At 31.8% G+C, this 17,873-nt stretch overlaps 1 protein-coding gene across 2 annotated transcripts in view; it reads left to right on the plus strand.

Moving 5' to 3' along the window:
- Positions 1 to 6,520, plus strand: part of eIF3e (eukaryotic translation initiation factor 3 subunit e) — an 84,351-nt gene extending 77,831 nt beyond the window's left edge. Inside the window, exon 12 of one of the 2 annotated variants that reach the window (XM_085813589.1) lies at positions 3,356 to 6,520. In XM_085813589.1, coding sequence (XP_085669715.1) covers positions 3,356 to 3,358 — 3 coding nt within the window. In that variant the 3' untranslated portion in view covers positions 3,359 to 6,520. The remainder of the gene's footprint in view (positions 1 to 3,355) is intronic. The other variant, XM_035352268.2, reaches the window with a different exon arrangement.
- Positions 6,521 to 17,873: the final 11,353 nt, after the last annotated feature.

Raw genomic sequence — 17,873 nt, forward strand, 5'->3', positions numbered from 1 at the left:
AGAAATAATTTTAAAGACTCGCATAAATCTTCCAATAAACTCTAGCAGTTAGTAATTTTTACATGGGTGCAGTATTTCTTCCAGTTTTCTGTCATTATACTTTCATGAGCTGCTTCTGTAATTTTTAATTTATTCATTTTCATATCTCCAGCTGTGTTGCAGTTCTGTACAATTTGCTTTATTTCACCCCAAAGTGAATTCAGTTACACAGATGTCGCAGTGGTATGGGTGTAGAGCCATAAAACTATGTTCTTCACATTTTAAATAAAATTTATATTACTTTTAGTATTCATAATCTCCATGAACTCGACTTTTCGTAAATTTGGAGATAACTGTGCCTTTTCTTAAGTAACCACTGCATAATTTCTTCTCTTTGACTTGCCATAGTTCGCCATTTATTTTATTGGACAGTGGTTGGAGGCATTGTCTAAAATCACTACAGCATTTCTTGGAAGATTTGGAATAAATTTTTCAGAAGTCCACGTTTCAAAAAGTCTCCCAATGTGGTATTTGCTTTGTATGCTAGAGGCATACGAGGCGAAAATTCCATATCGCTCCCTGCACATAAAACAATGTCTTTTACACACACACACTGCCATTCTGCATGACACTAAAAACAGTTTTCGGTGCCAGCATTTTGAGAATATCATGTTGCTCTCCACCCAAGTTTTGTCCAAATAAATGAATGAATTCTTTTCACGATGAAATTGTCTCACTTTTCTACTGTGTTCTTCTTAACATAGTATTGCTTCTTTCAATTAAAACTTTGTTTTGGCTTTTTGACTGTACAAATCCAGTACTATGCAGTGCATTTCCTAATGTTTCTTATTTCCATTTAAAATCTACTTTTTCTTGCAATACAGGGTCTGATTTTGAAAGCAATCAAATTATTTTCTTTTTAGTATAAAATGAATGAACAGTTCTTCAAATAATGCTTCATTCAAAAACATCTAAACCAATATTTAACTTCCTTTTTTGCCTTCTCCCCGTAAGTTCTCCATTCTCAGCTTCCATGTCACAAAATGTACTGACATGTAGCAATTTCTTAGCACCACTGTGAAATGCCTTGTTTTACTAACTGAACTCCTTTTTAATGATGAAAACAAGTTATCTTTAAAATTTATTCAAAAGAACTCTGTTTTATCAAATGTCATGTTAAAGTCAGCTACGACCTAGGTAAATCCTGCGCAAATGAGGCAGAAACCTATTGAGCAGTTCCCCCCCCCTACAAAATACTTTACGTAAAGAATATAGTTCTATGAAAGGTGAACAATGAAATCAGTGGCGTAGCTGGAGGGTGCAAGGGAGAACATTTGTCCTTGGGCGCAGCCTCTAGGAGACACCAAATTGCTGTTACAAAGTTTTAGAATTACATGTTTTTCGTTCTTCAGGAGTTGTCCAGTTCTTTCACAAAATCTTTAGTTATCCATGGCCACTGAAAACACTAGCTACGTCTCTGATGAAATCCGCATTGTTCATATAAAATTCTTAAATTATGGAGAAAAAAAAAATTCAACAGTATTGTTTTTTGGGTTGGAAACCAATGCAAATATTAGCATTTATTTTATGAAAATATTTAAAAAATAAATAAATATATAAATTACCAAGGGTGTGAAAGAAAATTGACAAGAGTATCACTTAGTGACATGGGAACGTTCCTTCCCTCCACTCACTTGTACAAATCCCCTCTTTCCAAAGAAAGAGCAAAAAAGGCAAAAAGCAAAAAGAGGACTTCTTTCCAGCAAAAAGAGGACTTCCACGTGACTTCTCACCTCGTGGCATGTAATTAATGCCCCTTTTGGACAACTCTATGTTTTTTGGCAGAATGTCAGCCAAAGTTTCATTTGAGATTGTCGAACAATATTTAAGATTGGTGTAATATTTCTAATAATTTAAAAAATCTTCCACAGTGCCATCCCTTTCCTCAGACAGGTAACCCTAATTTGCTTTGCCATAAGCCAGCTGTTTCGGTCCTATATTTAACAAAAGAAAAACATTAATTTTAGCATGTTCATATTTCTAATGTTAAAAACTGAAAAAAATGCTGTACTGCTGTATATATCATTCATATAACATCATAGCTTTTTACCTATTTTTGTCTTACATAGTTGAATGATTGTGTTATTTCGGCCATTATTCAGTTTTATTTTCGTACTGCTGGTATATGAAAAGTATCATACAAAGCTCAACTCTGCTTCATTGATGAGTTGGGTATGCAATTTGGCAACGGAAGATAAAATGAGTAGCGAAAAGAAAAGAGTAGATGTTTTGCCAAGTGAACATCATGTTTTGAAGACTAAAAAATGAAATTGGTAGTTTGAGACTCATTGAGAAATCTGTCCTTCATAAATTTTAAGGAATGAGAAATATGTGCATTGTGAAATGCTTCTTTAACATCTGTGGTAAATGTGTGCTTAATGTGCATTAATGGCTACACATTTGAAAAGATTGAGAAATTTAAATACATTGGCACTATAACTGGTGACAAAAATAAGTTAAGAACAGGAATTAATAATAGAATTAAAATGCTTGTTTGGGCTAAGAAGACAATTAAGTTCTAATCTTACAAATTGAAAAATAAAATTATGAATATATAAGACACTAAACTACCTGTTTCAATTTATGCAAGTGAAACATGGACTTTAAATAAAGACATACAATACTCAATTGACATATTTGAGAGAAAAGTCCTCAGAGCAATTTCTGACCCAATACAGGAAGAGGGACATTGGAGAGCAAAATATAATTTTGAACTGCACTTGCTTCATAGGCAACCACAAATAGCACAAGTCATCCAATAGATAAAGATGGCTTGGCCATGTTTGGAGAAACTCGAAAGATAGTCTCACTAAGATCTTGACATCCAGACAACCTGAGGGATCCCGAGCTAAAGGAAGACCACCGACTAGATGGTTAGATGGCACTAAAAAAGTCTTAAAAACTTTGAAAATTAAAAATTGGAGAGGAGTCGCTGCAGTCAGAAGATGCTAGAAGCGTGTGATTGAGGCAGTCAAGGTTTGTAAGGTATTGTTGCGTTTGTGAAGAGAGGAATGTTTCTTTAAATAATTAGTAAATAAAATGTAATTGTTCTGTTGTTGAAAAGAATTGAATCAAGCCACACATACCATACTAACAAGCTGGTAAAACCTCTTTATAATAAGGATTCAACAATATTGTCTCCTGCATTAAAATAAAAATGTGATGAGTTTTTTGGGTTATCTTTTATGATATTGCATTGGTAATGGAACTTGTTGTATATTACAATAATTGTAAGCTGAATAAATTTTTCTGTTTTATTAGCTTATGATTTACTTGTAAATTGAGATTCTGTAAAGTATTTATCATTTTGTTTTAGTAATTTTTCTTTTTCAGACACCATACTGGGCTGCTCCAGAATTTTAAAGAAAATATGATTCATTGGACATATTTTGTAAACCATTCAAGTGAAATACAGAACAATTTTTTATATAAATATTGTTTTCATTCTTTTACAATTCAGACATAGAATTTTATTAAATTGCTACAGATAAAAAACTACTTTATGTGGTGTCCAAAGTCATAGAAGCTGATGAAAAGATAAATCTTTTCATCAGCTTCTATTTTATTTCTATTTCATCAGCTTCTATTCTATTCTATTTGTGTCCACATAAATGTGGACACAAATTTTAAGCTAAATGCAGAGTAGCAGAATTCCTCATATTGTAATTATTATCTTCTGCAGTTCTCAGTTATTCAAAATTTATTTTTATTGCATCTAATATTATCTGACAATTATTTAATTATAGGTATTTTTTATAAGTTTTACAATTATTTAAAATTTTATGTAAAAAATATCTGTATTTTTGCAGTATTGGTGAAAATATACATGTGAGAAAGGTAATAAAATTTAATTTTTATATTCATAACAGAAAAAGAGGAAACTTTGTTTTATTACAGATTTAATGAAACGCTTTTTATAAATGTATACTTTTTGTAACTACAATGGAACAAAATTTAATTTGGTTCTAAAAATCAATATTCTTTTCTTTAATTTTAGTGCAGTTAGCTCATTTTTATAATTTCAATTAAAATAAAATAGTAATAATAATTGATTAAATGAAATAGCTGAAATTATAATTGTAGACAGTTTCAAACTGCTTCTTCTTTAATTTAGTCTTACTAACAGTTAAATAGTTTCATTGTGTATTTATTTCCAGAATTGGGTTGTATTAGCTAAGCTTTAACCCACATTTCCATTTTCTTCATATATAATGTAAATGTAAGGTTTCTATTAGGAAGTCCTCTATGCAAACACCCCTGGTATCTCAGATATTATGTAAAGTTTTTATGTTAAAACTTGTTTTGAATTTTTTAATGGAATAACGTAATATTTATGTGAATTATGGGGCATAAAATGTACTCAGCATTCTTTTACGGATTCATATCTTTCTGAAAAATTTTCACTCGAGAAAATGCATGATTTAATTCAGTTCATAAATAATAATTAAGAAATTGAAATTTGTTACATGTTGAAGAAAATTTGAATTGAATGCCAAATCAGTATGTGCATTAGAGCATGTGTGAAAAATTAACCAATAATCAAGTTTATAGACTACTTCTGATATAGAGAAATTCCTTGAAGATACATATATTTAACTAAAGCATCAGCCATCTTTATGGTAGCTATACAAAATCAAGTCTAGATTTTAATCATAGAACAATTTTTTGTCTCTGATCACATAGACATACAATGCAGAGCTGTTAAAACTTCAGTAGTTACACCAATGGATATCAACTCAATTATAACTTAAAAGATAAACCAGTTATAATGTATGTTTACTGGTTTTGTAAATCATTTGGATTATTAATACTTATATGTGATGGAACATTATCTGCACTGTTGCATAAGACCAGCATTCCATTCTTATGATGCACTCATCTATTAAGGGCTATGGTATACATCAGTTTAAGATTTGGAAAAAGCAACCATGGGACAAGGTGCTAGCACATATTGTCAGACATCCTAAGCAACAATTAAATCACATTATCATTGGTATGCTTATAATGTCACTTTTGCTTATGTAAAATACTTGTCAAACCTTTAAATTAGCTTTAAATAGTAGTACCAGAACACTGAATGAATACAACAAAAATAAAAGCAACTAAGTTTGTAGTTATCTAATGGAAATAATAAATAGCTGTAAATAGTTATTTACAGTGCTATTGTTAAATCATATCCTAGCATCTGGCTTGGTTTATATCATGAACTACTACAGTCAAAAGTCGTTAATTCAGACACCCATAATCCGGAATGATCTATAATCCGGACCTCAAAGCTAAAAACTTTCTGCACATGCGCCGCGTTGACACATGCGCATAGGCGTTTACGCGTGCGTGTAAGACCTTTACGACTGCGCATTTGCGTGTGCGCGTTTAATGTATAATGGACAGTATAGGCTAAAATTATCTATTTCAGTTGATGCTGATGATTGCGTTGTTCCTTAATCTTCGAATTGGATCCAGCTTATTATTTTTTGCAGACTGTAAGAGCAATTTTATAAAAGTAAACTTAAACTTTCGATTATGTCAAATAGAATTTCCGATGCTGGAGCTCCCAAAGGATCTACAAAACGAAAGTATGTTTCGATGTCCATCAAACAAAAAGTGGAATTGCTGCAAAAAATGGATAAAGACATGAAGAAGGTGACAGAGAGGTTAGTGAAAACGAAAAAATTTCGATTGACAAGTTAGTCGGTATTCTCAGCACAGCAATTACGGGACTTGAACAGCGGAATTTTATAACTGAACAAGAAATATTAGAGAGAAAGTATTATCACATAAAACGAAGCAACTTAAACAACTTACATTGAAAGAAATGTTTAATACAGTAAACAAATAAATATTAAGCTTTTTTTTTTTTTTTTTTTTTTTTTTTCTGTAAGTTTTGATACCCTTTAGATCATAATTGTTCTTTATTTCATAAATTACGGTTTCATATTTTTAATTTTATAATTTCTGCATGCCATCTTACCAGATTTTAACTGATGATCTATAATCCAGAAAAATTTATAATCCGGAATCGCCGAAGTCCCGACAAGTCCGGATTAATGACTTTTGACTGTACTAAGTATTCAGAGCAAAGGGGAATTTACCAACTGGAAGAAATATTGCTTACATCGGACATTAACAGAGCAATTTCTGTGCAATTGGCTAGAGTTGCCAATTTTCATTACTTTTTTTAACTTAGGTTCTTACTCCTGTTGTGAAGCTCCTTTCATTTTATATTTTAGTAGAGTAGATTTTTAAATAAGCATGTTAATTAAAATGAACTTTATGCATTGCTTGCTAGCTCATCAGCTCAGTTAGCTGATGGAATCATTATATTTAAGATCCCGTTTAAATCAGTGAAAGCTTTTTCATGCTTTGTGAGACAAGGGACAGTACCATCATAACAGAATAATGGACCCTGGAGCTTTTGTAGTTTTCTTGAGCCCTTATGTATATTGCTTCCTGAAGAATAATAAAATTGTCAAAATATGGACCCCCTGGTAGCATCTATTCATTAAGACATCATTGACAACAAATAAAAATTTACTCTGCAGTCAGATAGTGTAATTACTTCCAGAAAACCTTTTGGAATGTTTGCTTTGGAGTATGATTAGATTTCTAAGCATGTAAAACATTAAATTGTTTGTTAAAAGAGGTAACTTAGAAGATGAAAGTACTGACTTTTCTTATCTTGAAATGGTTTGAAGTTACCTACTTAAAGAAATGTGCTTTAAAAAATCTGGTGTGAACACCATAAGACTTGTACGGCCGGTTAAATCATGCACATTTTTTGTTGCATTTTATTTAAATTTATTTCAGTGAATTTCATTAGAGATATATTTCTAATTCAATCAATTCAGTTCTCACTTTGCGTCATAGGAAAAATACATAAAAACTGAAAACATCTCCATTAAAAATTGTAAAATACAGAAACTAAAACATAAAATAGAGTTAAAAGCTGTTAAAAAATTTACAATTGAAATTAAGAGTTTAAATTTATTAAAATTAGGCAGAAAGATTTTTTGGTGCACGAAACTTTTGACCCCACTCAGCTAAAACACATTGAAGTTGGTGCAGCAATTAATTTAATTCACTAAAAATGCTACTGTTTCAAATGTAAAGAAATGGTGGCGTGTTAGGCTTAGTGGACTAAAACAACTTTTAAATTGTTGATCAATTCTACAACTATTGCATGCAAAATAACTAAAATCATAAAAACATTAACCAAAACAGAACAATATAATTCAGTCACTTTTAAAGCAAAAAATGCACAATTTACCAACATATAAGACCTAAAAAAATCTTAGCTCATCGAGGCGGGTAACAAAGTGGGTATATTATACACTTTTGGAGCCAAAAAGGGAGATGCAAATCTACATGTTATAGCAGTCCCATATACAAAATTTCAACGTTCTGAGGCTTTCAGTGTTTTTGAGTTGTGCGAAATACATACAGACATCATGAAAAAATCTCTTCTGAATCCATTTTAAATCAATTTCACAATTCGTTTTGGGAAAAAGAGTCCTCTATTCTGTCCTTACATACAGATGTAATGCAAAAACATCGTTCAAATGCAATAGAGAGTGGTCAAAATGGATATTTTCATTGAAATACGATATCCAAAATTTTTTGCGGTTACGATATGTCCTTTTACAATATATGCAACTAAAATGTGGATGAGGCAATGTAAAAAATTGGAAACTGCTGCTCTGAAATACTGATTTCTGCAACATGCTGTGTTTTTAGAAAGTTATAAGAGTACTAATTAAATGATATAGTAAATTATAAATTACATTTCATAGCATTAAAAAATATGCAATTTTTATTACTTAAATAAACAATGTATACATGTATTTAGTTTTAAAAAATTATAAAATATTCTGGACACCTCAACATTAAAAAATATGCAATTTTTATTACTTAATAAATCTTTAAATCAAAAATTTATGCATTCATTTATTTAAAAATATTCTGGATATCTTAACATTAAAAAATATGCAGTTTTTATTACTTAAATAAACCACAATTTATGCATTTATTTATTTTTAAAAAATTATACATGGAAAATGAATGCAAAATGCTACAAACATGTATTTCTGAAGAGCCATGATTATTGCCCCCACCTTTTTTTTTTTAATTGGAAGAAACTAATATCTCTCAAATAATATTAATTTAATTTTTCAGAATTAAAATCAAAACTTTTCTAAAAGAATTTTAGATTCATTATGCCAACACCCTGCTAAAATATATTCTTGATTGATGTTTATTTTAACAGTTTTCAAAATTGAATTTCAATAAATGAATGTTTTGCATGTGAAATTGTAAGTGATCAACATCAAATGCAATTAAAATAGTAATGAACAAATGATGGCTTTAATTTTTACTTACTTTACTCTGTTTCAAAGAACTTTTATACATCTTATTCATTAGGAATAGAATTGATTCTAGTATTTATTTAACCCTTTCGGGTACATTACTTTTACATATTAATCCATATAGCGACAATCTGTCCCATGGGCATAAAAATCTTCATATAATTCAGTACTCAAAAGGTTAATTGTGCTACATCTAATTTCATATATGTGGACATTGTAGGATTTTCCAGTAAACTTTGTCAAAAAAGCAAGATTATCATGCATTTGTAGAGTCAAATTGCATAATAATTACAATCTAGAAGTTATATACAAAAATATTTTTGCTTTGGAGTGCATTAATAACCACGGACCGATTTACAAAAAAATTGGAGGCTCAAGGCAAAGCCACTTGTGAAAGGCTTTCTTTTCTATTCTGATACTTTTCAGTGTAGTGGATATAACTTATGAATGAATGAATTGTTTCGTGAAATAATCGGGGTTTGAAAAATATTATTCGCTAATGACTGTGCAAATAACAATGATGTACTTTATTCTTAAAGAAAGACAAAAAATAAATAAGAAATTGAAAATTTTGTTCTTTTTCTCTAATTTTATGTCTTTAAAATCCAGAATTGGGGGAAAAAAATTTTTATTATTATTTTACATTTTTTTAGGTATTATAGAAGACCTAGGCATTTCCTTCATTTGCCCGTGTGGCAAAGCAGACACTGATATTGCTTGTTGTATTTTAACGCAAAACGTGCATTTCGCAGAGAACAATTGATTCTGCTATGTTAAAGATCATGCAGTTTCTGAATGACCTAATATATTAAAATGAATGTTGTTTTCAAGTGCAGACCTGAACATTGGTTCACATCGGTTTCTTAAATAGAATTATCTCTTTCTTATCGGAAACGAAGAGTTCATGCGGAATCACATTTCCGCTGAGCACAGCAACCATATAGATATCATTCTTTTAAGATTTCTAGCGCCAGAGAGATGAGCGCGGGAAAATATTCGTGACGTAACTTCCTGTCATAAATTATGTAATATTTCGGAGAATCTTGGAAATTTGCCAACTTTGATGTGCCATTTCTTTCTTTTTGTTTGTGTGTCAGGGCCATTAGCTAATGGTGTTTGTGTATCCTTCACGTTCCTTGGGTAATGAAGCACTTGGTTTCGGTTCGTATTGGCACTTAGTAGCTGCCCCCCCATCTGCTGGGTCGAGAGGTATGAAAGTAGAGCGAAAGAAAGACTATTCGATCCGGCGTTCCCCCACGTCTAAAGAAAGAGTCCGGCTTCCAACAATAGATTCCGGCAGACGGATTCCTAGACTTGGCTGCTCTTCACGTCTGCGATTAGCAGAAGCATTGCCCTCAGTGAGATTGATTTACGATGGACCTAGGAAAAGTCGCTTTATTCACTTTTAATTTCGATTTTGGTATTTTACTTGAAAATTGAATTTTTTCCATAAATTTATAAAAGGCGCTGTTGGCATATAAAAATTATTTATATGTATAATATGAATCAAATAATGGCTGTAACTGGTCCAGTGAACAGAATCTAACCTTAACTTGCGTATATTTAAGATTGCGTAAGATAAGTTGCGTAGAAGCTGATATATTTCGAGACCCAGCTGATTCAGATGTCTCTAAGAATAAGTTGTTGAAATTAACTGAATTTTATTTAATGTAGTAGAATACAACATCAAATTACTCACATATGAAAATATTAATTTGTGCTAGAAATTAATATAAATTTAATGTTTCTTTCAACGTCCATTATTCTTATCTGTTTTAAGTTGACGTAGTTCTGAGAACAGCAGTCTTAAACAATGACATTCACTAGCATTTTTTAAAAACAATTCAATTTTAATATTACGGATTATATGTTATCGATTCTTTTAACAGCCATTGTAACATGTTTATTTTCTATCGTGCAATTTTGATCAATGCGCTGAGTGAGTATCATAATAGATTTATCTTCAGTAAAAAATCAGAGAAAGCTTCTGCTGGGAACTAATTTATAAAAATGACCATTACATCTGAGAACATAATTAAATAACGGTACTGAACGTTATAAGGCGACTCTTTCCACAGAATCACGACCGCCCACACGGAACGCGATAGTGATTAAGGTATGTGCTTACATACGAAGCACTTTTTTTTAAATACATAACATTTTAATTAAACACACATGTTTTTGACTAAGATGGGATATAAAACTATGAATTTAAATGGGATTTTATAGAACGTTTCATTAATTTTTTAAATATAGGCAATATTTAGTAAAATTTTAGTGAAAATTTTCATTTACCCCAGATCTCCTATAACAGATTTTAATAAGTATACTTCAATAATCTTCACACAGTATATAAATAACATACTTACCTGTGTTCTGTAGCAAAAGATTTGCTGTATTTTTGAAATATTCAAAACTTGGTACAAAAACGCAAAATTAAAACAAAAAAAATCCTCTTTCCTTCAAATTACTGTCAATAAAATCAATAAATAAATACTGTTCTTGCCGAAGATAGCTCGAACTTATTTAATGATACTTAACTTCAGTAAGTGGACTGTAATATTAACAATAACAATTTTATTTTAACAAAAACAACATTATTGAATACTAGCACACGCATGTGCTTATAGTTAGCTAAGAGCGGGCAACCATATGCTCTTACATCAAGTCAGAAATCATTCATACTAATAAAGCAAAAACGAAATAACTTTAGGGTTACACTAAAGCCAAACTCTGCTTGGCGTAAAACAATGCTGCCAAGCAATACTCTTTCAGACACCGAACAAATACAACTAGTCAGATTTTGCTAAAGATGAATAAAACATTTTGGCAAAATTTCATTTCAATATTCTAAATATATTTTGAGAAATTAACATAACCGCAATCAAAAGTAACGAAAAACACAATTTCTCAGAAAATGCATTTAAAGATTTTAATACAGCACAAAAAATTTTGTAACCGCTTTAGACCTGTAAAACTTGCCATATTTGTATGTTAGGCCCTCCTTTACTTCATTCTTAACTAATTTTGACTTTCTTTTAGCATTTTTCTGGATAACTTTGTTGATTGTAGAGCAATTGGCCCTTCGATTTCTGAATTCGCTGTTTCTCTATTCCCATGTAGCTTTCGAGCATAATGGGATTAATTTCTATTTCTATATACCTGAAAATAGGTAAAAGTCCGAAATATCTTGGTTAAATAATAATATAGCAATATGTGCACCTAAAAACAATGTTTTCAGTTGGTCAAAAGAGTTTCTTTAAGTAAAATAGTTCTCAAAAGGTTATTAAAACACTCATTATTGTTTTGAGTTTTCCCATGTAGGCATTTTTATCAGCAAAGTGTCACACAGTGAAAGATGTGTAGCTTTTACAGCTTTTATACTGTTTAATAATTAGAAAATAGTTGTTTAAACTTATTGTTTACATTTATACGACGATACATAAATGTCAACTTCCGGCATCCAAAAATTCACTTCCGGTTTATTTTTTATACTATAACTTTGTTTCTAGTTATCGTAGAAACAAAAATAAAGCATTTTTGGAAACTTAAATGCATGACCTATAAAATAAATAAATAAAATATTTTCAAAAATTTTTACCAAAACGACGAATTTAGGGTAGGCACATACCTTAATGACGCTTACTGCCGTACCTAAGGGTCCGGTTTTGAATCCCGGAGAAGTCATGGATGTTTGTAAACCGTATAGTGTCTGTGTGGCAATGGGGCATTCAGAACATATGGCAAGCCGAAATCCTTTCGAGAGGTTGTAAGAGACCCACGAATCGCAGCCCGCAGTGTTCTTCCTTGAAATTCCATCTAGGGCGGAAACTTAGCAATGCTCAGTAATACCCAATATGCCTACTTGAATAGGTATCGGCATTTCAACCCGTACCTTTAGGAAATCATGGGTTCCTTAATGTTAGAAAGTAATTATGTCTACTTTGTATTTCGCTAGGTTTGTAGATCTGTGCTGTTTTAACATTCTTAGTTATTAGACCCCATTCACCTCCATATGTTTGGACTTGCTTTAGTTCTGCTGTATCAAAATGTTAAAACGTTCTTATCGTAGGGTATTTCTTTTCATTGGTAACATTTGAAACATGTGTGACGTTTACACGCATGGTAAATTATACAATGTAATCACGTATGGTGAGTACTCCTGAAAGTGACTCACATTTCTTAAAGCTTAATTAAACATGATCTTTCCAAGGCCACATCATCAGTTGAGATATTTTTTCATAAATGTAACCATCTAGTTCTACGAGTTCTCGAGTACTTTGCCATATTCAAATAAACAAACATGTCATTCATTACAGTTTTTTAGGATTTGCCGCGTGATAAGCTATCAGAAACAAATTTCTTAAAATAGTATATGTGATAATATTTTCCTTGGAAACTTTTCAAGTTCATGAAAGTCACTACATGAATATTTGGAACTATATTTCTAGTTTAAAAGTAAATTTACTGTTGAAACTTGTAATCGACTTTTTTTCTTGAGACCAAATGTTGCTCATAGTTGAAAATTCGTTTCTGCTGATTTCAGGAATCAATTAAATGAATGAATAATCACTCTACGTTAATAATCCCAAACGTCTGATAATTCTCTCTATCACTCATGTAACGGAAGAAACCGGTCGAACTCGAACCACGGACCTCTCGAATACTCGCCGAGCGTTCAGACCACTACATCACGATGGCATGCTAAAAAGGCGGGAGAAATACCTTATATACTCCCCCTTTTAAAGGGCGACTTGGGATTAGGGGACCCAATCGCCAAATCCTGGTGGTGGAGAATCATCATCCACCACCCTTTTTTTAGTTCGGGCGCCACTGTAGAGACATTAGGTATTTTGGAAGCAGAAGACGCGAAAAATGAGCAATGCCCTCGCCGGACTCGAACCGTGAACCCGCGAATTCGCGCCGACCGTGCTGACCACTACGCCACGAAGGCATGCTAAGAAGACGGGAGAGATACCTTGTAAAGCTTTGACTGGTTGAAGTTTAATGCTTTAATTATTCTGACACAAAACGGCGCCCTTCTGCTTGGGATGGATAAAAGTTCACTCTGGCCACTGAAATTGAAGGATTTGAGCGTTGACTCTGGGTTAAAAACAAAATGCTCCAAAGAATCATGAAAATCGTTACTAATATTGCTATCACATTTTTTAATAAAATAGAGACATTTTTTTACAGATTTTTAAAAATGTGACTTTCATCGAAGAGAAGACTAATAAACCATGTATAGAAAAATCTGATGTGGACACCACATGACTTCCATTTACGGGCTATTAAGTTACACACATTTTTTGCTGCATTTCGTTCAAACTCATTTCCCCCAATTATTCTACTTTATTAATTAATCGATCCCTCAAGGCAAATGGAAAAGGACACCAAAAGCTGCAAATTTTGAAATTTAATATCCTGATTAATTTTCGTCGCATGGGAATCAAACTTGTAATTTTATTTTTTCATAATGAGTATTAAACCGTCCCAAATATAAGTATAGGAGTCGGAAACCGCATTAAAGGTTAGAGTTTTTTTTTTTTTTTTTTCTTCTTACATTGCTTGAACATTAATATTTTCGTCAATATTAAGCACGTAAGGTAAAAGGTAAGCCCAATTACTAAAACAAAAGAATTTCAAATGTTATACTGTAAGACTATTACGGTAATGAGATAACATTCTCCAAGAGAAAAAAAGGATGAATGTCCTTGTTTGTTTTACATTAGCTATACATAAATCAGTGATCTTGAGGTCATCTATATTGTTTGTTTATATTAGCTATACATAAATCCCGTGATCTCTGAGGTCATAGGAATGTAGCTCATCATCAAGACTCAAATGAATGCGTTGAATGCACAATCTGAACCAGCTCCCCCCCCCCCTTTTTTTTTTTTTTTTTTTTTTTTTTTTTCAAAATGAAAATTTTTATCAATAAAATAAATGTTTTAAATAATTTTTAAATTTCCCTTAGTAAATATTCACAAAAATACATGAACAATAATAATAATATTGCAAAGGAAAAAATTGAAATTAAAGTTTACTTTTGTCTGAAAATCCAAAATTTTTTTACTCGTCAGCTAATTTTGTTGGTTACACTTTGAAATTCATATACAGTGACTCAAAAAAGTGATGGGACACTTGTGCTTTACAAAAGGAAACTGCAATAAAATAAATTTAAAAAACATGTAAAATTTTTTGTGGGTGTGTTTCATACTTAAATTTAGTAACAATTATTACATAACATACATTTTCTCAAAATATTAAAATATTAATTTAATAAAACTACAATTGTTTAGAACGGAGCAGAAAATGGCTCACTTAAGTGATGGGACACTACGTACTATGCAACAAAAATCGTCTGAAGTAAGCAATAAAAATATCTTTTGGGGTATTTATTTTTACTCAAAAGCAATTGCCAATAATTTATAAAATCGTCTGCAGTATTTCTCTCCAGTTTGTTTTGGAATTTTTGTGTTTTTTAGCTCTTTGCAGACATGAATGCTAAACGAAAAGAAACTTTGCCTGGAATTCGAAAATTAGTTATTAATTTGCGTATTGAACGTGAAAAATTTATTAGAGAAACTACTGAAACAGTTAACGTCAGTCATTTCAACAGTTATCAATATCATTAAACGATATAAAAAGAATCATATGATTCAGGATAAAAGAAGACCTGGCCGACCATCAAAGCTATCCAATGGAATAAAGCGAATTATCGTTCGAAATGTTTAAAAAAAATCCAAGAATGAGTGCTCCTAAAGTTGCTGCTGATTTACAAGCATTATATGGAGTAATTGTTAATTCTGAGACTATTAGAAGAGTAATTCGATCTACTGGATATCACGGTAGAGCAGCCAGGAAAAAATTCTTCGTAAGTGAAACGAATAGAAAACTCAGACTGGCTTTCGCAAAATCCAACATAAATAAGAATTCTGATTACTGGAATGAAGTTATATTTGCTGATGAGAGTAAATTTAATATATTTGGTTCTGACGGTAGAATCTTTGGTGTGGAGAAAACCCAGGGAAGAATTTCGCAAACAGAACTTGGTGCCCACAGTAAAACATGGTGGAGGAGGAGTTATGGTTTGGGGGTGTATGTCGTCCGCTGGAGTTGGTAATCTTGTTTTTATTGACAGTATAATGGATCAGTACAAGTATATTGACATTTTAAATCAAAATTTGAAATCTTCAGCACGAAAATTGAACCTTCATAACGATTTTATATTCTACCAGGACAATGACCCCAAGCACAGTGCTTTGAACGTTAGACTCTGGCTGCTGTATAACTGTCCTGAAATAATAAAAACACCCCCACAATCTCCACAATTAAATCCCATAGAGAATATTTGGCAAGAATTGGAATCAAGAATTCACAAACACACCATTTCTTCAAAACAACAATTAAAATCTGTGCTTCAAGAAGAATGGGGTAAAATCACTCCAGAAATCACAAAAAAAAATTAGTTGAATCCATCCCAAGAAGATTAAATCATGTTTTAAAAGTAAAAGGAAATCCAACAAAATATTAAAACCTTTTAAAAAGTAAAATTTTTGGATAAATATTTGATGGAAAAGTAAGTGTCCCATCACTTAAGTGAGCCATTTTCTGCTCCGTTCTAAACAATTGTATTTTTATTAAATTAATATTTTAATATTTTGAGAAAATGTATGTTATGTAATAATTGTTACTAAATTTAAGTATCAAACACACCCACAAAAAATTTTACATGTTTTTTAAATTTATTTTATTGCAGTTTCCTTTTGTAAAGCACAAGTGTCCCATCACTTTTTTGAGACACTGTACGTATATTAATTGACTAATATACTATAATACTATAATAAATTATTAACAGGCAAGAGGATAATAACGAACACGAATAACGCACCCGAAAATTTATACATACACTCATGTCCATAAATTAAGGATAATTCGGAGTCACGCGAATAAAATTCTTAGACTGACATTTCTTTCAAATAATTCTAACATGTTTAATTAATCATTAAACCACTTATTTTAATTTAAACTAAAACAAACTATGAAAACTTTTAAATTTTCATAGAAAATTACCAAATTGAACAAAATTTGAGAAGAAATAATCAGAATCTAGTCTTTATATGTTTGTAAGTAAATAACTTAGTATTTCTTACAATACTTTGACACTTGATTGCGTTTCGATTCTGATATTGTTTCCAGCCTTGGAATGAAATTGCTAGAAATTATTTTCATCATATATTTTATATGCTCATGGAACAATCAGGTTCTTTTATTATCAATTTTCAACTGTGAAAAGAAAGAAAAAAATTGTTAACATATAAATATATTGCCAAACGAAACAATTATTCTTAGCGAAAAAATTCGTAATTGAGCTTTATTTCGTTTTTGGCAAGTATGAATAAAATTTCCAAGTCTGTACCTTCAAATCGTTGAATATTAGTAATGTGAAATTACTAATTTTTTTAATTATCTACACTCATGTCCATAAATTAATGATAATGCAAAATCAGGCAAAGGAAGAGTTAGAAGCGAAACAAATTTGACTTATTTGTAAAGCTTATTTATTAAATAAAAGGTAAAGAACAAAAAAAGATGCTATATGTTTGATATTATTAAAAAATTAGCGATTTTTTCTCCCTGGAGCAAATTACAAAAAAAAAACAAAAAAAAACCTATTTACAAAAAACCAATATTACATGGTTGGTATGATTGTTAATACATTGTATGTCTCCCAGACGATGCAATGCAGTCCGTACAACGCCTAGGCATGCTGAGTATCAAATTATCGATCTGATCTTGGGGGATATTACACCACTCAAAAAGCAATGCTCTCCGAAGTTCCGGTAGACATGTAGGAGGAGCTCGATGACGGGCTGCAACTCGTCGGCCAAACATGTCCCACACGTGCTCTACTGGATTCAAGTCCGGTGAAAATGCTGGCCAGTCAATACTGGTTATATCCCCCGATTGAAGGCATTCGCTTACGATGTTTGCACGGTGAGGACGGGCGTTGTCATCCATAAATAAAAATTGTGCGCCCATGGTGCCCCGAAACAAACGTGCATGTTGTTCCAGAATGACGTCCGGATAGATTTGGCTTGTTATGGTTCCAATTTGAACATGCAGGTCTGTTCTGGAACCCAGAATAATTCCACCCCAAACGAGCACTCCTGCACCACTGTGACGGTGTCGTTCAATGATGTTTTCTTGGTGGTAACGGGTACCTGGAGCTCTCCATATGAAAGTACGCCTAGAATCAGACTGCAAGCTAAACCTGGACTCGTCGGAAAACATCACACAAGCCCACTGTTGCGGTGTCCACAATGCATGCTCTCTACTCCAGCCTAACCGCAGGCGACAGTGAGTTGCAGTAAGTGGAACGCATCTGACAGGTCTACGAGCATATAGACCAATCTGCCCTAAGCGTCTAAACACGGTCTGCCTTGAAATTGTCGTACCAGTGGCTGA

Source organism: Stegodyphus dumicola, chromosome 3 (genome assembly GCF_044657685.1).
Source record: "Stegodyphus dumicola isolate Sdum_Otavi_A_Nest chromosome 3, ASM4465768v1".
NCBI classification, from domain to species: Eukaryota; Metazoa; Arthropoda; class Arachnida; order Araneae; family Eresidae; genus Stegodyphus; species Stegodyphus dumicola.